This window comes from Papaver somniferum, chromosome 9 (genome assembly GCF_003573695.1).
Source record: "Papaver somniferum cultivar HN1 chromosome 9, ASM357369v1, whole genome shotgun sequence".
In the NCBI taxonomy this organism is placed as follows: Eukaryota; Viridiplantae; Streptophyta; class Magnoliopsida; order Ranunculales; family Papaveraceae; genus Papaver; species Papaver somniferum.
Window position 1 is genome coordinate 9,971,696 of NC_039366.1, and position 27,149 is coordinate 9,998,844.

General features: G+C 37.1%; 3 protein-coding genes across 3 annotated transcripts; 1 reads left to right on the forward strand and 2 right to left on the reverse strand.

Annotated features, from left to right (window-relative positions):
- Positions 1-1,537: 1,537 nt before the first annotated feature.
- On the reverse strand, positions 1,538-2,569 carry LOC113311338 (thioredoxin-like protein CDSP32, chloroplastic). The gene has a single exon (XM_026560177.1). It carries the CDS (start codon positions 2,567-2,569, stop codon positions 1,538-1,540), a length of 1,032 nt encoding a protein of 343 aa, XP_026415962.1.
- Positions 2,570-6,354: 3,785 nt separating this feature from the next.
- On the reverse strand, positions 6,355-11,430 carry LOC113310381 (probable ADP-ribosylation factor GTPase-activating protein AGD6). Its single transcript, XM_026559039.1, has 3 exons — positions 10,562-11,430; positions 8,477-8,566; positions 6,355-7,146 (listed from the first exon to the last, which is right to left on the reverse strand). Exons 1-3 carry the CDS (start codon positions 11,330-11,332, stop codon positions 6,583-6,585), a joined length of 1,425 nt encoding a protein of 474 aa, XP_026414824.1. The 5' UTR covers positions 11,333-11,430; the 3' UTR covers positions 6,355-6,582.
- A 331-nt stretch (positions 11,431-11,761) lies between these two features.
- LOC113311339 (cleavage stimulating factor 64-like) lies at positions 11,762-13,138 on the forward strand. The gene has a single exon (XM_026560178.1). The coding sequence runs from the start codon at positions 11,762-11,764 to the stop codon at positions 13,136-13,138; it is 1,377 nt and encodes a 458-aa protein (XP_026415963.1).
- Positions 13,139-27,149: the final 14,011 nt, after the last annotated feature.

The following is a 27,149-nucleotide window of genomic DNA, read 5'->3' on the forward strand; positions in this document are numbered from 1 at the left end:
GAAATTTCAAGAAAAGTTCGGCTCAAAACTCAACTCAATTATCAGCCGAACCCGCTACTGTAACTGTCAAAAACCCTAAGTTTTTAGCAATTTAACCCATTCAATCCATGAAAAACAACAAATAAAAAATTGGGTTTGTAGGGAATATCTTCTTATCCTCATTTCAGTATTTGGAGCTTCAAATGGTTGAATTTACGATTCAATTATAGTTTTTACACCTTCATCTTCAATTGGTTGTTCTTCTTTAATTCATGGATTGGAAGAGGATTTTGAACACCTGACGCTTACTTTTTTCTTTGCACAATCCATTATATAGTTCAATTTAACCGATGATCGAATTTTCACGAACCGATAATTAATTACAATGATGAAAAAAATATTCTGAGAGAAAAGGAAGGTGGTTTGGATGGAGGAAGAAGAAGAGATGTTTAGGATGGTTTATTTTTTGATTTTAGGTTCAAGGGTATATAGGTAATTGAACTACCCAATAGACACCCCTTATAAGGTCACCTAGGATGGGAAAACTATTTTGTATGCCTTGAAAGTTTTTGGTATGCCTAAAATCATAGTTCAAAAAGAACAATAGAAAGTTACGAGCTCTAGGTTTTGGTATCGGGAAGTTTGCAAAGCCTGCACTTTTCTAGCTAATCGGTTTTAGATGTAGAATTTCAACCTTCTCCCAGTAGAGATTAAATTAGAGATTCTCAAATTATTACCTTTGGAATCAGCTGTTCAATGTAAGTTCGTATGCAAAAATTGGAATAATATTGCGCATCATCATCTTCTAGAGTGTGGTAAGTTTGTGCTTACTTTGAATGGTGTTGTTTTTTTCGTTACTTTGATATTGTCTTACTCCATCGAATGCTTATTAGTTATTACAAATACTTCTTTTGGTTATATTAGTTAAGGAAAGCCTAGTTGAGTTGGAACGGAAGTCAAAGGAACTAACTGAAACAAATTTGCGTGTCGAACTTTGTCAGGTAATCCGTTGTTAGACATGAATTCTAAAATTTTTGCTACCCAAATTTGTATTCAGTCCTAAAGTTTTGTCAAAAAAAATAATTAGATGTGCATCGAGCTAGGCCTCATCGATGTTCAGGCACTAAGGAATGTGGAGTTGCTGGTGCAGCTGCAGCAGCAGATGAAAATCTCTTTCAAGCGATAATGTCACTACGTGCAGCTGAAAGATTTTGGAATTAGTGATCGAACAAAACGAACATTAACCATCTCAAAAATTATACAGATTAAACCAAATGGCCTAAACAACATGTTCAGTTGTCTTCCGAACGTACAACTGAAGTGACAGAGAAACAAACAAAACGAACATTAACCATCTCAAAAATTATTTCGTCTTTGCTTTGGAATGGAACTTTGATGCGTCTCCAGCAGAACTTCTAGAGGTACCAGCGACCATCAGCGTGAACATATTTTACCTTGCGGAATCCATGTGTAAACTTATGGTATTACCTTGACCATATATCTGAAGTTTAGGCCTATATATGAAAAAGACACAGACGACAAGTTCAAATATTCAAACTCATACCCCAATCAATAATCTTTTGGTTCTCTCCTTGTTGAACTCAAATTCTAAATTTGTGTCATTGAGTGACTCCCCAAGTTTGGTGGCTTTGGTACTGACGGGACCAGTTGGGCGCAAGAGGGGAGCTAGATATGAACAAGTAGAGGCAACTCCAACTCCTCGATATCTGAGTATTTCACGTATAAGTTCTACTTTACCTGACCCAACATATCTTCCACACATAACACCATCTCTGACAAACATAAATGTTGGAGCTTTAACAACTTCCATATCTTTCAAGAATTGCCTACAACTATCATTTTCATCTCCATCCATTCTTGCGAAAACTACATTATCACCCATTAGTCTTGATAACATTAAGACGGTTGGATATACCTTAACACATGGTCCACAATATTTTAACCCTATGTCGAGAACAATTAACTTGTTATCTGTTCTATGTTTTTCTATCAGATCTTCAACATCTTTTCTTGAATGTAATCGAATTACACCTGCATGATTGTCTCCGTAGTATAATACGTCTCGCATAAGTTCATCCCGACCAATTATACCGCTTTCTTCATGGATTTTCCCCATACTTCTGTAAAAATTAAACTGTGGAACTTTTTCAATTTTTTCTCTTTCACAAAGCGCTCTTGTTTTGTCAGATTCATCACCCATTACTAAGACGAACTCAGCATCATTACATCTTCTACTTAAATCTGCTATGAAAGGATATATTTTATGATTATGTTTACTATAACTTGCGGCTACTACAAGCTTGTCTCTCGCTGTATGAAGTGCTTCGTCGAATTCTTCAATACTCTGAACTTGTTGAACTCTCTCGTTACTACTTTTTCCCTTCTTGGTTGCAGTTATTATCGCTTTTGTACAAAGGTTATTGTGAGTTATCTGGAGTTTTGTTGTTGGTAACGGTTTGGACGGTGTAGGGAGGAAAAGAAAGGGAGTTTTGGAGGAGTATGGGTGTACTTTTACTGTATAAGAACGTGGTTTGAATAAGAAGCTTATGGGTGTAGTAATGGCAGCCATGGAGTTAGAATTTTGGAAATTGTGTTTGAAGAGAATGGACTTATATATACGATAGATCTATAAAAACTATAAAAAACTAGAAATTATTGACTAAGAAAATAACTCTGATAATAATAAATCAAATAATAACAATACTTGTCTTCTTATATAGGCTTCAATAGTTCCATATAGCACTAAGAAACAGACCTAAGTTAGAAAAAGGAAATCCTACATTAACAAACCAACTAAATTGAGGTTTTGGCCGGACCTGCCAATAGGGCACGCCCGGCGGTGCTAGTCTATTCGCCTGCAGGGCCCATATTTATCCTGCATAAAAAGCAACCAATTATTTTTTTAAAATTACGAGCTTTAGATTTAGGGATTGGTTCTTGCGGTGAAATTTTAAGCGTGCTCTTTCCTGGCTAATCCTTGTTTAATGGAGAAATTTAAAACTTACGCTCGAAATGAATTCTATGAGTTTTCTACAAAGTTTGCATTCATATTTAAAGTTTTGTAATAAATGAATTCAAATGTTTACTAAGGTCACCAAGCTAGAAGTTGTCAAGCATACAATTGAATCTGGAGTTACAGCTGAAGCAGATGCAATAAATCTCGTTAAAGCGACAAGGTTGGTGCGTAGAGCTGAAGGTTATAGGGAAAAATTGATTAATCAACTTGGGTCCCTAAAGTGACCAATTTCTCGTTTGTGGTTCTGCACTTTCTTCTTGAAATGGTGGTCCTAAGACAAATTAATTAAGAGACCGGAATTTGCATGTTGGCATAACACTTTCGCTTCATATCAAGGAGATGGAAACCTGCAATGTTTTTAAATTTTTGAAACTTGAAATTCCTTCTGTTAAGAGTGTGGTTATTTGCTACAAAATTGTTCTACCTTTACATTTTAAGAACAAATATTAGATGTGGTTTCAGAAAAATGATGATTGTGGTCTCATTTTGGTCTAACGTCCAGCGTGAAAATGACTTGAATATGTTGTAATCTTAGGAGGCATCAGCTCGTCAGATTCTTCTAGTACTGCCATTTAGTTAATGGTCATAAAGATGATTTACCAACCTATCTTCATATTGTAATTAAGAGAGTAAGAGTGATCTCCCAACCGCTACGGAACCAAATTTGTATTCCTGTGTAATATTTTCAGACTTGGGTCTTACATAACACGTTCACTTTCTTCTAAACCACCAAACTGATCATTTATTCCTGTGTAACTTTTGCTCTTTCACAAAACGCTTTTGTTTTGTCAGGCTCATCGCCCATTACTATGACAAGCTCAACGTCAGTACATCTTCTACTTAAATCTAACATGAAAGAATATATTTTATGATTATGTTTGCCATGACCTGCGACAAAAATTACTACTACAAGCTTGTCTGTCGTTTTTTGAAGTGCAGCGTCCAAATCTTCAATATTATGATTTTGATGAACTTTCTTCTCATTAATACTTTTTCCCTTCTTGGTCGCAGTTATTGCCTTAGCGAGTTATCTGAGGTTTTGCTGATGGTAATCGTTTGGGTAGTGTTGGGAAAAGATAGAGATTATTAGAGCAAATTGGGTATACTTTCACAGTAGAAGAATGTTGTTTGAATGAGAAGCTTTTGATTCTAGTAGTCTCAGCCATGATATATCATTGGAGTTCTCAATTTGAAAACAAAAGTTTTCTTAGACATGAATTATAAAGTTTTCTTCTCGATTTTTTATTTAGTTCTAAAGTTTTGTAAAACAATTCAGAAGATTTGTCAGTTCGTCAACAGACACGTTGACGCATCTGGAGTTACTGGTGCAGACGCTGCAGCAGATACAAAGCTCTTTCGGGCAATAAGCTGGATACGTATAGCTGAAAGTTGTTTGAAATGTCGAGGATTTCTAAAGTGATCAACCGCTTTGGGTATCCAAAGTGACCAAATTCCCGTTTGTGGTTCTCGGTTTGCTTCCATGAACGGTTGTTGTCCTGGGACAAATTACATCACTTGAATGGAATTGGTATGATGTTTTTGATGAATTACTTGTCAGTTAAAAGTGTGGTTATTTGCTACAAAATTATTGCCTTCACATTTTCAGAACAGAACTTAAATATGATGTCTAACGGTCTACAAGAGTACATGCGCCTTCGTTGACGTACAGAACGACAATTACTTAAAGAGAGTCAGCTTGTCAGGTTTCGCTGCAATTACCTGAAATGTTATACTACTTTGACTTGGTATGGCTCCGGCCATCCCTGAAGCTCTACATTTAGTTAATGGCCATATAGAAAATTTACCAACTTACTGCAGCAATCTTCTACTTACAAATGCTATACGAAACCATAGAATATCGATAATAAAGAAGTACAATACTAAAGGAGTATCAGAGATTGAATATTGTAGAGACTATACCAAATATCTTTAACAATTTTAATTGTTTTCGAACAACAAAAGTGGATGAAAAACGAACCAAACGAAGAATAACTTTCTCAAAACTGATGGCAGCTTCACTTTGTCATGGAACTTTGATGCATCTCCAGAAGAACTTTAAGAGATACCAAGGACCAATTACCCTTCTTGGTCTGTGCAAAAATTCTTTGATTCGCTGAATCCACACATACACTTATGTTACCAAAACCATATATCTGAAAACCAGAATGTGTTCTGCCGTATTTAGGCTTAAATGACAGATGATTCTGCTCCGCGTAGGACTCAATGATTTCATTTAAACTCATTTCTGGCAACATATTATAATAACCAGCTGAAGTTATTCTCCTTCGCTTGCTGGCCTCAGCCTCTTCTTGTAATTGAGCATAGAATGCTGCTGCTTTTTTCTGAGCTTCAAACTGCTGTTGACTCATCTCTCTGAATTTCTTAGGTGCAACCACTTCCTTATCTTCAGCAGCTTGATCCATCATCTCCAGGCACACATTTAGTTCATACCGTACACGATAATGGGCTTGCAGTTCAGTTGTCAGACTTCCTTTCCATCCCAAATACCACTGCACAACTTCATCCAGATTCGGGTTTGAGCATAACCACCAATAGAGTGCATCTTGCAACTTATGGAAAAAACTCGTCTCCAACATTGTAACCATGAGATGGCTCGGAACTACAGTTGCCCAAGACATGATCCAAAGGAACCGAATAAGTTGCCTGCCGTTTTGGTTCCCAGGTTTCACTTCCAATTCTTGTAATACTTTCGTTAGTTTAGGCACTATATATTGAACAACAAAATCTTCCCATACAGATTCATTCAACATTGCCTTCCATGAAGACATCTGATACAACCAATCTGCAGCATTCTTAAGAGGATCCCATTCCTGGAACGATTTAGTAAGTAAAGGCAAGGTATACGAAAACGCAACTGATGTCAAGTTGAGGTACTCAAACTCATCACTGAACGCATTGTAAAGCGAATCCAATTTTAGTGTTCCCCTTTGTTTTTCCTTGCGAATTCTTTTCAAAACCCTGACAATTTTCTTTATGCGATCATGTTGTTTCTTCTCGAGACCTCCTTTCTTTAGCTCGAACTTCAACCTGGCGATCGTCTTCTTCCCAATCTTCTTTTTGGGTTTTAGTTTCTCAAAACCAGTCGATTCGGTTCTCAGCTTGACAGGAGATTGAAATCCAGCCATGGGTTTGTAGACAGAAACCAAAAGCAAATAACCTGATCGCCCCATCTACCTGCATATATATAAGAGTGCCATACATCTAAATTTGGAAATCTTTCCTAATTTCGGTTCCTGGTTAATATATGAAAACAGATTTCCAAATTTTGTTCCAAGTCCTTTCTTTGAGTCGGTTTCTAAATCTTTAATGCAATTTCATACGAGATATAAGAAAATTATTTTATGAAAATCTGTTGTTTTACATGAAATCAAACATAATTACTAGTATTTTTAATAAATTAGGGCAATTTAGCCCAATTTCATCCTTCCCTTCCTGCCTGCAACCAACTGTTTTGCTAATAAGTGAAACAACAATGCTCTGTTTTCCCCCAAATTTGTAGGGTGTATATTCTACACAAGAAAAGACCAAACAGGTCTGCCGTTCTTTTACCGAAATCCACCTTCTGCCCACAAATCATCTGATGTTCTTCCCTTTGTCTTATTATTGTGGCTTGATGAACTGTTCTGGAAACCATCATCATAGGCATCATCTTTTGGATCATCCCAACCAGCCCAGTTATCAGAAGCACCAGCAGTAGCACCATGGCCATTTCCTCCTTTTGCAGACTCTTCCTTGCGGGTACTTACATCTTTACTATCCCAATCGTCCCAAGAGTTTGATGAAGAAACCGAGTTGAGCTGTTTACCGGATGAAGTGTTGACTCCACCTCCACCAGACCCAAAGGAGTTGTTGGCGCTGCTGTTGTTCCATCCCCTGGTTTCCTTCCCAAACTCCTGATAAAATCCATTACTTTGGCTGTCATTCCTTTGCCAATTATCTCCTCCCTTCCAAGGGGCGACACCTTCTTTGGTGTACTCCTCAACCTTTTGTGAAGCAATTGCCATGACACCTTTCATTATTCCCCAAGTTCGATGACCAATCTCTGTTGTTTTTGTGGTGACAACATTCATTGTCTCATTTACCTTGTGATCGTAGCCACCCTCTTTGACCTGCAAAAGGATTTGGGCAATGTTTCTTCAAATGAAAAGCATGATAAAATTAGCAATGTTCTACGCATACATAGTAACACAGATATCTCTTGTTTTCATGAAATAAATAGCTTACATGAAGAACTTGTTATGTTTTAAATTAAGAAGAGGAAGAGGAAATGTTGTGGTTATGCGAACAAACTGAAAGTGAACTAGTTGTAAGCTTAGGTTAGGTGCAGCGGAAAGAAGTAGGAGAAGAAAAGAGTGCAGTTTCTGAAATAATAGTCAGTCAAGTAAAACTTAACAGCGCCTTTTCACCAGTAAGTTCAGGAAACCCGTAGACGATCATGTATACACGGTTGAATCTGGCTGGAATTCGCCATCTACTAGATACAGAGAGAGAGCTACTCTGGTGTATCCTACAGAAATCTAAGAAGAAGAAGAATCCAATAATTTATTGACTGCAAACACTAATTAGGTGAAAGAATTTCAGCCAGCTCCCCATAATTAAGAATCTCAGACTAAGGATGTGAAGCATTTTACAGACCATAAGTTTCAGCAATAATTACGAACAAAGAAAGATCCTCATTATAATCAATGGGAGCTTAGGCTACAGGGCCTAAATTCAGACTATTTTTAAGGCATGTACCTTTTATTTTTAGGTAACAAACCACACTATCCCTGCTTGGTAACCACGGCCCTGCTTGGTATGCTGCAAAAAATCGCAGGCCCACCAAATTCGCAGCTGCTTGGTAAGCACATAATTTGCTGCAAATATTTGTAGACATCCACAAAAGCCCATGAAAATAGGCAAAGTTTTGCAGTGAGGTTTAGGCTTACCAAGCAGCTGCAAATTTGGAAAGCCTGCGAATTTTCTTAGGATACCAACCAGGGCCATGTAACTTACTATGCAGATTTCACAGTAAGATTCACAGTTACTTACCAAACTAGAGGTATGCACATAGAAACGTGCATACCTAAGTTGCAGAGTGTAGTCCATACAACCGAAAGCATATGTCGGCATGGAGTTTTCGTGCTTATACTATATAATCCAATCTAAAAAATCTTGTATCTGTCCATTGGCGAAGCTTCAACAAGCTCAAAATTATTAATCCAGAAACTCTAGTGTCAGAGAATCATTTTCATCCAAATCAACTCTAACACAGCTCAGTTGTCAATATTTTCAAAAGGCCAAAAAGATTGAACTAGCACATACCCAGTTAAAATCACCTCACATGTATGACTTAGCCACCTAGGTTCGCAAAACGTTCTAAGATTTGAAACAGAAAGTTCTTAAATGTTATACCTGGACAATAATAGCCTCAGTTAAAAAAAATGGAAAATCAAATACCTTGGACGTTAGTTCTTTAGTACCAGCTTGAACTACACTTGCTGCAGACTGAGCAGCCGATGCTGCAACCAGTGATAACCTTCCAAGACCCTAAAGTAAAGGGTAAAATTATACAAAGAAAGAGAAAATTATTAGCATAATAGATCCAACAAATAGACTCATGCAAACAATTAAACACAAATAGATTTTGAGCCACATCAATCCTTACAGATTTGGGTCACTTTAGTTTGTTTTCAGCTAGATTTTCCTGTAGCCCAACAAAACAAAATTCAATATAGCATAGGAGAACCGTCAAACCTTAAACCTAAGCACCAGCATCCTTTCAAACTTTAAACAGTACCCTTTTGTAAGTCAATTTGCTAGAGAATGATTTTTACTAACATTATAAGAAAAAAGGAAACCGAAGAAGAACACTGAATTCGATAAGATTTAGATCCACTGCTATGCGCTTTAGTGGATAGGTAAACAGTGGACAAAGAAGGTATCCGAACCTGTGTTACACGGATACACCTAAAAAAAAAATTCAGCCGTATCAATACGTATTTACACGGATACGCGTACTAATACTTCCAATACTTCAAGATACAACTCAATTAGAAAACTTTAACTAAATATTAGATCTCAATACCTTAATATTAGAAAATTAGGAATTTTACTAGAATCTATGAGAAGTTTTAACTATAGTGACAAAATATTAGTTCCAAACCTGTCCACTGATCTTGCTCTAGACTTTCTTCCTTGTTATCCAGACTTCTTCTCTCTAGTGAGGTTAATCATACATGTATGTATTTTGTTAAGTTTCTATCATGTGTATAATATATTTCTGTTAAACTACTGATATGCCTTATCGCCGTATTTTAGTTTTTCAAGTTGGTGTATCATAGTAGCGTATTGGTATCTTGTATCCGATACCGTATCCGTATCGTTGCAACACAGATCCGAACAAAGAAGAAAACCAAGCTCTGTAAGATTTAAAATTCACTGTTAACTCTGAATGCTCTCCACATCAGTAACTAGTGGATCTGTACAAAGTGGACGTGGTCATACTTATTACAGAAGTTATTCCGAACAAGATGGTCACCTACAAACTCTAAGATTATCTACATTGTGGTGCCAACTGACTGAAATGTCAGATGTCAAGAATATGCTAACTTCTTCTGATCTCTATCCTAGTTAAGAAACACCCAACAATACGATAAATGGAGTCTATTTTTTTTAGCCATGGGACAGAGAATGCCACAGTAAAACACTATACTCGGCTAAACCGATATATCAAACACCTACACATCCCTAACCATTGACATTCCTTGTAATACTTGCTGACAACAGCAGACTAACAACCAGCTAAAAGACTTTTCCAGCTTCAATTACTTAGCTACCAGTACCGAAACATAATCAAATTCAAAAAATTGTAAAACCAAAAACTGCATCTCACCTGAAACCAAAACCAATACATAATGGGAGAACCATCAAACCTTCACCTATGCACCAGCATCTTTTATAACTTTAGACAGTATATTTTTGGAGGTCAATTAGCTAGGGATGAGTTTTACTAATACTATAAGAAAAAAGGAAACCGAAAGAAGAAAACCAAGTTCTATAAGATTTAGCATAATTTTAATGAACAATTCACGGTTAACTATGAATGCTCCTGACATCAGTAACTAGTGAATATATAGGAAGTGGACGTGGACACGTGGTCGTACTTTACCACAAAAGTTATTTCAAACAAGAAGGTCAATTAAAGACACTGAAATTAGCTACATTCTGGTGCCAATTGACTCAACTGTTAAGAATATGCTAACTACTTCTGATCTCTATACTGTTTATGAAACACTCATCGGTACACTTATCACTTCAATTTCTATTTCTAGCCATGGTCAGACACTCTATCCTGCCAAACCCATATATCTATCCCTACACATCCCTAACCATTGACAATTGTTATCCACTTACTAAAAACTGACTAACAACAACCCAACAGACTTTTAGCAATTCAATTTATTAGCTCCCCATCTCCAAACATAATCAAATTCCAAATTAATCGAATTTCAAATTTGCAAAAGTAAAACCAACAAATCTCACCTGAAAAACAGTATCCTTAATTGCACCACTACCACCAGCACCACCACCTTGAGAATAATCCCTCTGATTTGAACTCGGCGCAGGAGTCGATCCAAACCCAACATACTTCCCACCTTTGGAAGGCGGCAAACCCTCCGGCCTACTATCATTCTCCATCATTTTCCTAGCAAAAAAATCCTCCTTATTAGCAGCAGACGCCTCATACTCAGATTTCGAATAAATATCCTGTGTGGATCTCGATCTCACCGGCATCCCACCACCCCCACTCCCACTCATATTAACACCAGAATGATTCCTCCTCATATCATTATTCCCCCTAACCCCATCATCATCCCAATTATCCCATCCCCCACCACCGCCGCGCCGTGTCTCCGCCTTCTTCACCTCCTCTTTCACAACCGGTGGATCATTCCACACCCTCCCTTCAGCCAAAGCAATAATCCTCTCCCTATAAACACTAGCCGCATTAGTATTATACTTTGCTATGATATTGGTCTCTTTAGGGATCCCGTAATTTGATAAAAAGGCGTTTAATTTGTCATTCCCACCTGATTCCATTTTCTTGAGCTGGATTTCAGACCATGAATCCATTGTTACTGATCTTACAAAACTTATGTGTACTCCTAATCCCCGATGCTTACCTGAACATTCTAAACACATGAAGATTCCGTAGGAGACTGATGCCCATTGTGGGTTTTTCTGAGAGCAATCTACGCAGGTTTTGTTTCCTGGGTGTGATTGCAATTCGCGCAATCTTCTTGATGCGGACATTTCTGGATTTGATTTGGGATGAGAATTGGGGGAGGAGAATGAAAAGGGAAAGAGCCCTAGATTTGATTTTGTGAAGATCTGTTCTACTAGTGAAAAGAGAGGAAATTAAAATTATATTCGGAATTTGGTAACTGTCGGAAATAGCTAACCGACAAGAAGAGATTTTATTCTTTTTATATCTATCTGTTTGGGTTTGGGTTATGAGACAACTCGGGTAAGGGTAAGTTTGAGTTTCATATTGGATTCGGGTTAAAAAATTGGTTCCGGGTCGGTTATAGAGAACTCAAATTTGGAAACTCTGGAATTAGGTAATTAGCGGCAGAAATTGCTTTTCTTTTCCCTTCCTTTTTCGGTTTCTCATTCTTCGTTGCCTATAAAAGCAGATGGAGGCTGCCTCCTATTCCTGTTTCTGTAACTTAATAAAAAATAATGGCTTCAAGCAATTCTAAGCAGCGCTGTGTTTTTGTTGGGAACATACCGTATGATACAACGGAAGAACAACTTGTGCAAATCTGTCAAGAGGTTGGTCCTGTTGTCTCTTTCAGATTAGTTACTGACAGAGAAACCGGGAGACCCAAAGGGTTTGGTTTCTGCGAGTATAAAGATGAAGAGACTGCCTTAAGTGCTCGTCGGAATCTTCAAGGGTATGAAATTAATGGTCGCCAGTTACGAGTTGATTTTGCTGAAAGTGATAAAAGTGCTGCTGACAGAAACCGCTCTACGCCAAGTGTTGTTGATTCTAAAAAATCAATAGGTGGTCCTGGTGTCGTTGAGGATTCAGGTCTTGATCGGCCGATTGGGATCTCGTTAGCTTCTACAGCTGCATCTGTCATGGCAGGAGCACTGGGTAGTTTTCAGAATGGTGCCATGTCCCAATCCGGTTCGGGAAGCGATCAATTGACGAATTATCTAGCTAATATGTCAAGAAACAAGATGTTTGATATTATGTCTGAATTCAAAGTAATGGCTACCCAAAACAAAGAGTTAGCACGGCAGCTATTGTTATCGAATCCGCAGCTCCCAAAAGCTCTATTTCAGGCACAGATAGTGCTTGGAATGGTGACTCCACAAGTGTTGCAGATGCCAAATATCCGTCAATCACCTGGTTCAATCTTGCAGCCGCTTCCACTACAAGCAGGCCATTTACCTTCCGTACCTCAGAATGTCCTTGTTAACAATCAGCCTTCTTCTGGGACGTTTCCTCAGCTGTCTATGCAACCTCGGCTTCCACATCCACAACAACCACAACCAAATCAACATCTGCCACAAACAGGAATGTCAATGCAGCCTGGAGCTTTAACTGTTCCTTCCATGAGGCCGTTTTCTGGTTTTCCTACAAGGCCACCCAGCCAGGTTCTGGAAATTTCTCCCGCATTAAATCAGCAATATCAACAGCCTCCTCTGCATCTGCCTCGCCCTCCGTTTTCACAACAAAATTTTCAGCCTAGCTCATCAAATTCAATTATGCGACCTAGTGTGCATGAATCAGTGAACAAATTTGCTGAAAGATCAACTCAAGTTACGGATGATGCCAGAAACAGCACGTATCCAAGCACGTCTTCCGTACTACTGGAGCAAAAGCGTAGGATGGGTGATGCTTCTGATAGTATTAATCGTCCATCAAAGCTGGCAAGGTTAGACGATGGGATGCAGTATCCAGAAAAGCAAGCTCCTCAGCAGGCACCTGATAATGAGTCAGCTCTACTTGAACAAGTGATGAACCTGACGCCAGAGCAGTTGAGTTCCTTGACCTTGGAGCAGAGGCAACAAGTGATTGAGCTCCAGAAAATGCTCGGGAATAGGTGATTTAGGTTCAGAAACATTCTCCAACAAGTTTCGTTCCCCAAGATTTCTGCCAGACCAGCCTAGCGGCGCGCTTTGGTTTTCAGGCATTCACGAGTATTATTTGTAGGAATTGGAGCCATATGGAAGAAACCGAGTTGAGATTCTTTAGAAAAGCACATGTGTGATAACATTCGATGTAAAACAAATACTTTATTATCTGATCTTCCTTGTAATTCTTATGTCAGTTAACAATATATACAGCATTCTTTGTGATGTGATTTGCTCTTTCTCTGTAATTTCTTTCGTTATAGTATTGAATTCTTATTCTTGAATGTTACGATTGATTATAAAGTCATTCTTCGGTTTTGACACCAGATTGGTAGTATTGTACCTGCATATGGATATTACAATTCAACGCCATGTCAGTAAACACCGGTTCACTCAACATCTATTTGTGATTTGATCCTTAAATCTCCCTCAATTCACTTTAACATCGATCTATTTCTTAGGATCAATACCATAACTTTTCATGTATGTAGTCTAGATGAGTTCTCAGGCTATTATTAACTACCAAAATACACACATCCATAAACAAGTCTATGAAGCAAGAAAATTCACATTCTGTGCAGCCAAAAGCATGGAAATTTAAGCAAGAAAGTTCTCATAATCCCAACTTGCTAAAATCTAAGAAAAGAAAATTAAAGCTGATGCAATCGGAAATGTTTGTTCTTGTCCTTGAATTACGTTCTAATAATTTATAGTGGCTAGTCAAGCTGGTTTCAAAAAGATGATTCTTTACTAGATTGTGACTAGATAACATTTTCACTTGGATCAATTGTTTCAAGAATGGTGTCTTTCCTGTAACAAAAAGGTCCATAATTATTTGAAACTAGTAAAATGACCAGCTTATCCCAGCACTACTCACGTGTGAAATCAACCACCTTCTTGCGGTTTCTCTTTCCCATGCAACCACCTTCTTGCGGTTTTTAGACTTCACATTCAGAGATTTTCAAAGAGAAAAAATTTTCTCTTCACAGAGAGAATAGAAACCCAAATTCATTTAGAGATTTTTGAGACAACAGATCTCAAAAATCACTCAGAGAATAGTTCGCAAACAAGGATTCTGATTCACAAGAAAAAAGAAAAACCCTAAAACCTATATTCTCTTCCGATAATGGTTAAAACAAGAAAAATCACAAGAACAATCCAAGAAGAAGAAACAATAATGGATGATACCACTGCTCCTGGAACATCAGAAGACGATTCAAGAATTTCAAGACGAAAATCAAAGAGGAAAAAGAGTAAAAAGGTTGAAACACCGAAATCGAAGAAAAAAACTTCAAAAACTTCATCGGACGATGAATCTCCACATGTACTAAAAAGAAAACGAAGAAAATCGAGTAACAACGCACCAATTCAGAAAAAAAAAAGGTACTATTTCTAACACTTTTAGTATGTTTTTTGTGTTTCTGGGACATAGATCCACCAGTACATATTTGAAGTACTGATTAAAAATTTATGAAAACCCATCAGAGTTTACATGCAACTTCTACTTTGTGTTTCTGGCACTTATAATTGGCAGTACATAACTATAAAACTGTCGAATAAGAATCAAAAGTGATATGCAATGTGTTTCATTTTATTTCTGATACATAGAGCCACCAGTACATATATCAAATACTGAGGTTTTTTCTTAATTAGGTTGTTTTTTGGCAGTACATAAGTCCAGTAGTGAATGGGTAACATTGTTTATGTGTCTATTGACCACTGTTTGTGTTTCTGGCACATAATTGGCAGTACATAACTAAAAAACTGAGACATTGTAGTGTTTATGTACTCTAAATTCATCAGTTTCTTTGTTTATGTGATAATGATCTTTGGATATGAAGTACATAAGGCCAATAGTGATTGATTTTGTTTCTGAGATGATGAATTTGTAGTCCATAAATGTTATATTGAAATAAACCCAATTAAATTTTGCAGGTAAGGTTGTGCCAAAATCTGTTAGGAAGTTGTATATGTCTGGTTTCACAGCATTACATAGCCTGGTTTCAAGAATGAAGGCGAGTAAATATACTTTGAGTGAAGCCACATTGGAAAAGATAGCTGAATCTTCTTATGGACAGATGTTTTTGATGTTCTGGCACACTAAGTACTCAGAAAGTCATTTGGAAAAGTTGGAAGGTGCAGTGAAAAAGTACTTGAAGTGTTACAAAAGGGGTCGAGTCAAGAATGAGCTCACATTTGAGTTTGTTAGAAAAGGTGAAACACACATTATCACGTCGACACCAGAAAAAATGGGTGTAATGTTTGGAATGCCAAGAATGGAAGGAAGAAGAACTGATGACACCTTTTTGATGGGAGGTGGTGGATGGAGGCAGAAACCATTCTAAATTAGACACTTTGGTGATAGCAACAGGGTTACAAGACCAATGCTACAAGATGCCATCTTGAAACTGCTCAAGCGTACTGGAATCAAGAATTCTGAATCTGAAGGTGGCGAAGACAGTGATGAACAAGTACCCGATAGTGAAGATGATGAAGATATGGAGTACAGGATACCAAGAGTAGAAACTGAACAAACAATTGAAGATATGGTTAAGCTATTATGCTTGTTTATGTGTATTACTTTGTTTTTTACAACAAAAGATGCTCATAAACTCAAAGAAAAGTACTTTGGTTTAGTTGATGATCTCGAGAAGTCAAAGAATGTATCTTGGCCTGACCTGATACATAGTTTCTTAGAGAAGAAAATCAATCAGAACTACAACACTCCCGAGGATATCACTGGTTGTGTCGTCTATTTGTTGGTATCGATCATCTAGTACAAGCTTTTTTTTTCCAAGTACATATTTACTCTACTGTCATTTAAGTTTCTGTATTTGATTCTATTGATGTTATTTTTCATAGTTGTTGTATGCGGAGCATACTCACTTGGTGAAACCAGTGACGTTACCAGATGATCGATACCTTCCAAGAGCGGCAAGGTGGAACATCAAAGAAATATCTGTTGAGTTTCTAAAGGATATGGAGGCTTCGCAATACACAGTAAGTCCCTAAGAAAAACAATACATATTACTAGGATAAGTTTTATTTCATTATGCTTCTTGTAGTTTTGGTTTAGGAAACAATGATGCACCAGTACATATCTAAAAAACTGATTAAAGTTGATGAATTTAAGTATAATTATTTATGTTTTCATACATATTAAATGATTTGTTTTAGGTAGGACACTATCAGAAAGCAGTTTTCTGATTGACCAAAATGATTGTGTGTGTGTCATATGCACTATTTATTTGAGTACACATATGTTATACTGATACAAAAACTAGTTATATGTGTGTGTTATATGTACTTTTCCAGTTCTCTAGAGAATTTAAGGATGAATATACGATGTATGAAAAAGAAATGTTGAATGAAATTTCTCAAAGGCTTCCAGTTGAAGAGGTGCCACTGACAGTAGATTGGCAAGAAAAGATCGAGGATTTGGAAGTAAAGAATGAAAATTTGAGGCTGACAATTGCAGAAAAATGGGGTGAGTTACATAGCAGGAAAGAGGACGGCCTCCCCATTGATGTGAGTATCCTAGAAGAGATTTTGAATGATATATATCACAGAGCTTACCCACCTCCACAACCAAACTCGGGAGAAGAAGAATCTAGCAGTAGCTCTGAAGATGGGCATGATGATTTGCATGACACCGTTCCATCAGCAACTACTCCAACAATGCCTGTTATGGGGGGCTCTGAAGAAAATCCCACACAATTCGATATTGAAGTTTCACAGTTTAAAATTTGGGCTAGATCTGATTTGGAGCGAAAGGTGAAAGAGCTGCAAGAGGAAAAGAGCATGCCAGAACCATCACAGTTAAGTTATATTCTTTCTAGTATTAGTTTAGTTTGTAAAAAACTAAAACTTGTCAGTACATATCTACTATACTGAAAAAACATACAAGTACATATCTGCAATATTAATTAAAAACATATCACCTTATGTTGAATAACAGACTGAAAAGGCTGAACTCCAACAAACAGCAGCGACACAAGTTCTGGGTAATATTGAAGAGGAAATTGGTTCTCTTAGAGATAGACAGGTGAGTGAATTGAACGTTACATTAGTTAGTTCAATTTTATACTTTGTCATCCTATAAAATAATACGGTTTGGCATTGCATTAATGTAGGGTGCATCGCTTGAAGAAATGTTGCCAAATATGCAGTTTATGCCTTTGGTTTGTGACCTGCCGAGTCTCAAAGAACTGCATACCGTGCCGATGGTCAATTAACCTGGCCATCCATGGGAAGGATATTTATACCGATGAGTACTCAAAATATCTACAAGCTGAAATTATGGGAGATCCTTATCCATCCTTAGGAATTCTTAGTCTGGAGTACCCGTCGACTTGTAGTTTACCAAGCTTGGAAAAAATGCAATCTTCTCAAATCTTCGACAAATTTTATGCTAAAAATCTGGATCCTCCATCACAAGTTTCAAGACCAGCTTTTGACTTGGGTTTAGTACCAAGTGATCAAAATGGAGAAGAGGTGCAACAGCCGGCAATTGATCTAGGTGCACCTGATCCACTTCAAATCCATCTTGCAGCTGCGCCTGCGCATAATGAAGCTCCAGTTGCTAGAGGAGCATCAGATCAAGCTCAAATGGATCCCTCGGATGAGAAATCTCAAATCGTTATTGCACCTACACTTAATGAAGCTTCTGCAATTATTTTATCTGCAGCTGAACAAGCTCGTTTGAAAGCTGATCAGCAACCTGAACAAGAAGTATGAACATGTTATAAACCTAGTACATATATCCTTCTGATACATATAACCAGCAGTACGTATATCAATTTTTTGTCAAATAGTTCGTAGTCTGTTTTGTTTCAAATGCAGGGAACAAGGAAACCTTGGGATCCCATTCCATTCAATGAAGTAGAAAGGAAAAAGAAAATGAAGAATGACAGAAAGAAATAGCTTACTAAACAATTAGAGAGTCTTGTAAGTACCTAAATATACTTATGTTTAATGAATTTATGTTTTGTTTTTAATGATGCCTTTAGCATATGTACTAATGTTGTCGATTCTCAAACAGAAGTATCCAGTTTTAGATGCTGAAAAGGAAGAGGAAGCTCGACTGAAGAAGAATATGAGCGCCGAAAAAGCTAATGCATATGCTGAGACTCTCCAACTTCTTTCTGAGCTACAGAAGGTAATTATAATTACCAAAAAAGTGAAAAGTAACAACTTTATCAATACTTCATGGACCACTTATGTTACATATGTTCAGTAACATGGGAAAACCCAACAGTACATATGTTATGTACTCCGTGAAACTAAAAGTACATAACTTCTGTACTGAAAAGAATCCGACAATACGTATGTTCTATTACGTTCATTTTTTTTTTTGCTTTTTTAGTCTCTCATTTGTTTTTTTTACGTTTATGGTATATAGAAGGATAACGAACCTGGAGTTAGTCAAACATCAGAGGAAGATGACGTAACACTTGCCAAGAGACTCGAAGATAGGCTGGCTACAAAGAGTAATGAAGTCAAACCAATAGCGAAGTCGACTACGTCAGTCATGGACAAGGAGAAGAGAAGGCCGACTATCTCAGCCAAGGAGAAGAAACTTACTCCAAAAATCACATACACCCCTCAGAAGCCGGTAACTCGGAGCCACCCGCAGAAAAGAGTTGATCCTGAGTTTGCTAGTGGCAAAGGACTGTCGGGACCTAAAAGGCGAAAAACAAAGTCCAGAACTGAAAACCCAGTTGAAAAATATTTCCCAACAGAGAAAGTTCAGAAAAAGGATGGAGAGAATCTGAGAAAGATAAAAGCTAAAGGTGATCCAAATCTGCAAGAACTTACTAAAAAAGTGAAGAATGCACGCAAGTTGTTGAGCCTAAGGAAATCTCCGTTCTATAAGGATTTGAGTTCACAACAAAGAGCGCTTCTCTCTCCTTTTTTGACAAAGCTACCTCAATGTGAGTCTCTCTTGGATAGGTCCCTTTCATTTTAACAAAAACTTATGTACTTCGTTTATAATCAAACTTATAATTGATTTGGATAATTGAATTTGCAGCAACAGTGCTTGGAAAGCTTCTGCTGTGATTGGTCATCACATATTATCTGCAGAGACATTTGAAGATCTTCTACATAACAGGGCTTTAGAGGGAGATCTTGTAAATTACTGGCAATACCAACTGAAAAAAGAATATCACAATGAGCAACCGGTGAATGGACAGAGAAAGTACATTCCAGTACTTCACATTGATCCAACAGGCTGGGTATGTTTTCCAATTTATCTCGATAAACAACATGCATCATGTCTTTGTAAAGTGCAGTGCATATCTCTGATACTGTTTTACATTGAATCTGAATTCATGCTTATTTGTTTTATATATTGAGAATTTGAATAGCATATCTGCGAAACTAAAACGAAACAATTTTTTTTAATGTTGTAACAAATATTATGCTTTCATATATGTGTTTTACACTATAATTTTCAGTACATATTTACTACACTGATAAATTTAATTCTTTTTTTTCTACCTTTTCAGTTTTATTTAAGTGACCCAGTACATCAAGTAGCAGCAAACACTGTTGTCTTCTTACCCATCAGGAATATGGAGGAAGGAACCAGGAAGATTATTATTCCAATGTCACACCAAAATGTGCATTGGACTCTTCTTGTGTATGAATGCGAGAAAGGAGAATTCTTCCACTAAAACACTTGGGAAGCTGTATCCAAAAACGAGTGTCTCGATAGTGCTAATCTTATGGCAGAATACTGCTTCTTAGAAATTAATGAACGCTTGTCGAGCCTGCGCCTTCCACTTGTACACAGAGTAAAGATGATTAGTTACCCAACACCTCAACAGGGAGACTATCCAGATTGTGCAATATATATCATGCACATCATGAAGAAAGTTGCAAAGGAGGAAGTAATTGATGGAGTTCGAATGAGCTTGGGAGACCCAAAAGAACTAAAGGAAAAAATGCATAAGAAGAGGATCTCTTTAGCATGCGACTTACTCTCAACAACATCTCCTCCTGAGGAGAGATGGAATATTCATGCTCCAAAAGGTTTTTAAGACAGTGCTTATATAAATTAGGACTGCATATTAGAAGTTATCATAAAGAACATATTCAGAGTTTGCTAGTTTGTTTTAGACAATATCAAAGTTTAGTAATTATTCTTATTTATTTTGATAACAATTGTTCTCGAAACTATGGTGTTTGTGTTTAATCTATGTACAATTGTTTGGCTTTATAAAAATGTTGACATGTTGGATGATAAAAGTCCATAGTATGAAGTGTTTTGGTGTGTCTTATGTAACATAGACCAGCTATTAGATTCAATTGAAGAATATGACTCTCTAAATTTGTTAATCATGATGGGAGAGAACATGAATCTCAGAGCTGGTCTCTTTGTTTGGTGTGTCTTAATTGAACACACAGTACATAATAGTTGTGCTCATAAAGTCTTGAACAAACTTGGAAATCGACCTGAAAAACCAATAATATTGACAGTGGATAATGCAGTACAAAGTACCATTAAAAGAGTCTTAAATGAGCACAAAGTACCTTGTCCCAGAAAGATATCAAACAGTACATAATTTCAGCACTCTAAAAAAAGCGAACAAAAGTGTTTAAAATGATGCGCAAAACATAATCTGCATTGTGACCAATAGAACTAATAAGGGAGAACTGAAAATCTAAAACTCATGGGTATGAAGGAATGACAGTGCACGTTGCCTTGTTGTGGGGAGTTTTCTTCTTGCAGTTGGAACAACGGACGGACTTCCTAGCTTTCTCCCATGCATTCTTGATACGATTTCCCTTTGGCCTACCTGGTGGAACTCGTGGATGGGGTGGAAAAATAGTATCCTCTGGCAGATATTGCTCTGGCCTGTTGTAGTTGGGGATTGGTCTGATAGCAATTGAATACAGCTGCTGAAAATTTGTAACTTTGAAGTAGTCTTCGATATAATCTACGTATCGATCACCCTTGGCAGAAATAGCTGCTGTAGCATGAGAGCATGGAAAACCATAAAAACGCCATCTTTGGCAGGTGCAAGTCTTGTTCAGCAGATCAACAGTGTGAGACCTGCAGATGCATAAAAATCTTTTCAGCACAAATAACTTAAAAGCAGTACATATATGCAGCACTGCAAACAAATACAAAAAAGCAAAACATATGATTCACTCCTACATGTATGCTATAGTACAGTAAAAGTTGTTTTATGGGATAAAGCTAACCTAGGCGAATGAATCTCATACTCATACGCAGATGACTGAGTAACATTCCAAACTCGACTAATTTGAATATGTTCTTTAAGTAACGCCTCGTAGGTAGGAGTGAGCTTCTCTGGGTCCATCAAAAGACTCATTTCGCGACGTTCATTCATCAACTCCATAACGCGTAACCTATGAATGGAACAAAAAGAACACCTGTAATAAATTTTGAACAAAAAAAAAATGAACCAAAAACAAAGAAAACACCAACAACAAAAAAACACACACAAACCTGATCATGTCAACGAGGGCGCAGGCAGGCAACCTCTTGTCTTTCCGAATCCAATTATTGAAGGACTCATCAGCGCTTGATGTAGTCTGACCAAATCTACAGACAGTGAAGAACGCGCTGGACCAATGTTCCCTAGGCATATTGTGTCAATTCTCAGCAACCCCAGGCCTTCCCATAAACTCCATTTCCATTAGTGCTTCTTCATATCTTGCTGGTGTGAGAGCATAAGTTGCTTTTTTGAAACAAGCCATAACTTCTTTGTACTTCTCGTCCGATTTCCTGATTGGTAAGTTTCCTTGCAAGTGGTAGTAACAATAGCCATGATGGGAAGTAGGAAAGTGTTTAGGAATAGCCCTCAACAATCCTTCATGACGATCAGACATAAAGGTGATAGGACGGTCATCAACAATGTTGCTAAGATTGCACATAAACCAATCCCAATTGTCAACATCCTCTCCTGGGACCAATGCAAAGGCTAGCGGATAAAAACCTGCAAAAAACAAACAGTACATATATTATATACTGTCACTAAATACGTTGCTATATTAATAGACGTAACATATATTATGTACTGGAAAATAGACTAAGAATTTCCAGTACATAATGGACATATTGTACTCAAGAAAAGGTCATATGCTTACATATATGAATTAGTGTGTGTTAGACACTATACCTTTTCAGTACATAAATGGTATACTCAAAAAGTTCCAACGATTAAAAGCAGTGAATAACTTGTAAACATTAACAATTAAAACGTAACAAAGAGCACTTGCCTTGATTCTCATTCAGACAAGTAGCAGCCATAAGGGTACCTCTAAATATCCCGGTCAGAAAAGTTGCATCAACAAAAATCATTGGTCGACAAAGTCTATAACCTTCAATACAAGCGCCTATTGCAATGAATAACCTTTCAAATGTCTGAGTTGCATCGTTAAACTGAAATCCACATAAGAGACAGGATTTGTTTCTTTCAATGAATTCACCCACCAAACCAGATCAGAGTAAGACTTTACATCATTCCCAAAAATTTCATGGTGTGACCGTTCCAAACCATGATATGCATGGTGATATTTGATATTAACACCAGAACCAACTTTTATATAATCTTAAATTTCGCGAGGCTTGATAAGTGGGTTGTGCATCACATGATCATGAATAAGGTTGTGTACCAGCTTCTTCGATACTTTAGGACTTCTCAACTTGACACCAGCTCCACAAGTGTGCCTCCCAACATACTTTTTTATCCTAAAAACATCGCAAGTAGAATCAATAGCAACTGCATGGATCATCCAAGTGCATAGGACTTTACTGCATTTCATTGTGAACCTTTCACGATCATTCTTCACCTTTGTTACGCGATACCCAGTCTTCAAACAATACTTTTGACAGGCCAACCGAACAGCATCAACACCACCACGAAAAAGCTTGTTCGGATCATCAAAAACATTCTCCCACCCATCGGACAGAAGAGGTTTAACAATTTCTTTTCCATCAGTTTCATAACTATCTCTATCTTCCCTAATCAGTTCTGAATTGTTGTTGACGTCGCTGAATGTAGAGGAACTACATCCACCAGCAGAAAGAAAATCCACATGCAGCTCAAAGAACGCCGATTTCTTTGAAAAATGCAAGGCAGCGAGACCATGAAGTTGAAAGTCAGCAATCACAGGCACTTAACACCATTCTCAACATAAGTGATGATAATCTCAGAAGGGTTCAAGGTTCTCCAGTTTTCACAAATAAGAAATTTCAGGTCATCAATACTAGACTTAAAAGTAACCAGGTGAGCAAAATGATGATGCTTATAATAAATGTATGCATAGCAGTAGGTATTTGGATTGGAACACTCTGCATCAGACATGTTTTGAACCTGCAAATGTGACAAAGATGTAATAGTATTAAAATACAGTATTTCACATACGTACTGATGGGTCAAATTAAAAAAAGTGAGAGATCTATGCAAGAAACAGATTCTAAGAGCAGTTTCTATGAGTATCCATATATGTACTGCAGATTCATGAACTACAAAATCAACTGCATGACAAAGAATAATTAAGAATCTAGGAGAAACAGCAGAATCGAAGCACGTAATACGGTATTTCACATACGTACTGATGGGTCAAACTAAAAAAAGTGAGAGATCTATGCAAGAAACAAAATCTAAGAGCAGAAACAATGAGTATGTCATATATGTACTGCTAGATAATACGATCTAAAAGTGAAAACAAACCTGATTTTGAAAACAAAACAGAAAGATAATCAAATCGAAAGCTAAAATAAGCTAAAAACTTAACAATCTAACCAAATAACTGAATAAATACGAACAAGATTCATAAAAAACAAACAGAACACAACCGATCTCAATGAACCAAAATTCAAATCTTAAACATGATTCAAAAACTGTACCAGAAACAATGAGTATGTCATATATGTACTGGTGGATAATACGATCTGAAAGTGAAAACAAAACTGATTTTGAAAAGAAAACAGAAAGATAATCAAATCGAAATCTAAAATAAGCTAAAAACTTAACAATCTAACCAAATAACTGAATAAATACGAACAAGATTCATAAAAAAAAAAACAAAACACAACCGATCTCCATGATCCAAAATTCAAATCTTAAACATGATTCAAAAACTGTAGCAGAAACAATGAGTATGTCATATATGTACTGCTGGATAATACGATCTGAAAGTGAAAACAAACCTGATTTTGAAAAGAAAACTGAAAGATAATCAAATCGAAAGCGAAATAAGCTAAAAACTTAACAATCTAACCAAATAACTGAATAAATACGAACAAGATTCATAAAAAACAAACAGAACACAACCGATCTCCATGAAACTGTAGCAGAAAGAAGAAAATAGAAAAGATTAAGCAACATACCTCTTAAAATCACTAAAGAAATCTTCAGAAACCCTAGTCCGAAAGCGAGAAGAAGAAAGAGAGCAGAACTGGATCTGAATTCGCTGGTATTTTTTTTTAGAAACTTTGAAATAGGCTGCTTAAATATATGTAGGATTGAAAGGCTAGTTTAGGTATTTGAAAATTTCACATGATTTGTCCCGCACGTGTACAGGACCTGGGATTAAAAAATTGGGTCAATTTTTATGTTTTCTTTTTATTATGGACCTCTAGTTACTGGGCTTTAGTGGGTGGACCTGACACTAACTAATATCACTATAATAGTACCTATTGGTAATTCCTACTTATTAATATCCAATGAGTTTATATTATGTCATCCGAAAAGGGATTTTAAAAAAAAAAATTCAATTTCCTACTTAGAGCTGTCAAGTACAACTGACCATCCAATAAACACACTGTAAATGTCTTGGCACCTACATGAGATATATTGAACACTTGAACGTGAATTCTGATGTATCAGTTCTTGACCTTTCGTTGCCAACTGAAATTCTTATAAGGAGGTGCTTTTATCTAGATTGTAAATGTTATAAAGCAAGATAAAGGTAGAGTTCTTCTATCTTAACGGTGAGACCACTCCACACAATTTTTAGAAAAAACTTGGTGGATGAATCATTTTTTATTTCAAAAGCTTCGCAAAGTGAAGCACAATTAATCTAAACAAGTAGAGTGCACGTGCGTTGCACGTCGGCAAACGCTAACTTTTTCATGTTCATGGCTAAGAGTGTTGCTGCTAATCTGCCATATCACATATCACCATAACGATACCGTAGCAAAAACATCAAATATATATTCACCAAACACCAAGATATATATTCAATAGTCAATATTATGAACTTGTATATAAGAACACACAAACAGATTCTACAGTCAGTTTGTATGAAACATGACTTGTGGGAAGTTCTAGGACATTTTTTCCCGGTCAAAAAATAAAGTCCACGGATCCACAGCAGTTTCACATTTTAAATTCGGTAGAATGGATGAACCTGACATGAAAATATTACACAGAAAAAAAATAAAAATTAGCTTGCTATTTATTAAACAATGAACGAACGGGTTTAAGAGAGGCATAGATGGGAGACGGCTACCCAATTTTCTATAGGAATGTTATGTACAGAGCACAGAGTCAACAACCATTCCCAGATGATAGGTTATTTTGTAGGGAAGACATACAGAAACAATGATCAAAAAAATAAAAATGAAAACATAAGGGAAGAAGAAGCCATAGAATTTCCAGGATCAGTTAGTCCAGGAAGAGTTTCCGGAGCCTCCGTTTTGTATGGGCAGCATCGTGTATCTTGTAAGATGTGAGGGGACTTTTAAGCTTAGCTGCTAACTGTAAAGTTGTATTCATGTTTTTTGCTGTGTTTAACATATGAAAACCTTACCAATTATTGAACTACACACCCTAAATCTAACCTCTGTCACACATTTCACATGTGGTTTGGAGCCACTACTTGGTTGAGCCACCACTTTGTTGAACCATTTTTTTAGAGTTACTGGTTTTGTTCTCGGAAAACCTTGCTTCAAACAAATGAATAACATAACTGCACAACTTGTCATTATAGATGAGATATCGCCAAGTTTTACAGATTAACGAGCATATCAATAGCGATTCAGTAAGGAAACGTGAAAGGATGTTTATTATGATCTCTTCCGGTAGAGAATCGGCCATGACAAATAAAACACACAGAAACCCTAGTTGATTAGTTGAGGAGAGATTGAATGATACTTAAATATGTCGGAGGGTTCAAAATCCAGGGTCTATAATATGTAGGCCAAGGTGGGCCTCTATAGGCCTTAGGGGCCTAAGAGCATCCACAGTGGGCGACTAAACCCAAATATTTGGTTTATTAACGAGACGTAGTGGGACGGACTATCGATTAAATCCTGACCATCGACTATATTTCAGACTATATTTGGTCTGGGACCAAGACTAAACCCAAATTTGATCGCGCGGGACCTGAAGGCTACGCCCCACATCAGGCGTACATTTAGATTACGCCCCACACCAGGCGTAAATTTAATCTCCGCGCCATTTTTTTTTTTTTCAATTTTGTATGGGGCGGACGTTTACACCTCCGCCCCATAAGATTACTTTGACTGCACCATGGGACGGGCGGAGATTTAATCGTCCGCCCCAATTTTTTTTTTTTTTTTTTAAAACAACGGGCGGATGCACAGTGTTACGCTCGATCAAATTTAGTCTTCCACCGTAGCGTCACACACCAGACTAAACTCAAATTTAGTCGTTTTTTTTGGTCTTTGATCTTTGGTTATACTCGCACCACTGCAGTTGCTCTAACTCCAGACCTAGCTGAGCACTTCGGTTTTCAGGCATTTACGAGTAATATTTGTAGGAAATGGAGCCATATGGAAGAGATCGATTGTCGATCTTCATGTTGAGATTCATGTGTAAAATAATAATACTTTGTTATCTGATCTTCCTTGTAATTCTTATGTCAGTTAATGATATATAGCATTTGTAGGAGTGAAATATCGCACATTCCATATTTGTGCTAAGTAAAGGCCGTCCAACATAAGTGAAGATCATCGCACATAATAAAAATAGGATGACAT

Coding starts and splice junctions, on each gene's coding strand:
- LOC113311338 (XM_026560177.1), bottom strand. CDS start 2,569: ATGGCTGCCATTACTACACCCATAAGCTTCTTATTCAAACCACGTTCT.
- LOC113310381 (XM_026559039.1), bottom strand. CDS start 11,332: ATGTCCGCATCAAGAAGATTGCGCGAATTGCAATCACACCCAGGAAAC. Junction 8,567..10,561: donor TTAAGGATACTGTTTTTCAG/GTGAGATTTGTT, acceptor CCTTTACTTTAG/GGTCTTGGAAGGTTATCACT. Junction 7,147..8,476: donor CTAAAGAACTAACGTCCAAG/GTATTTGATTTT, acceptor ATCCTTTTGCAG/GTCAAAGAGGGTGGCTACGA.
- LOC113311339 (XM_026560178.1), top strand. CDS start 11,762: ATGGCTTCAAGCAATTCTAAGCAGCGCTGTGTTTTTGTTGGGAACATA.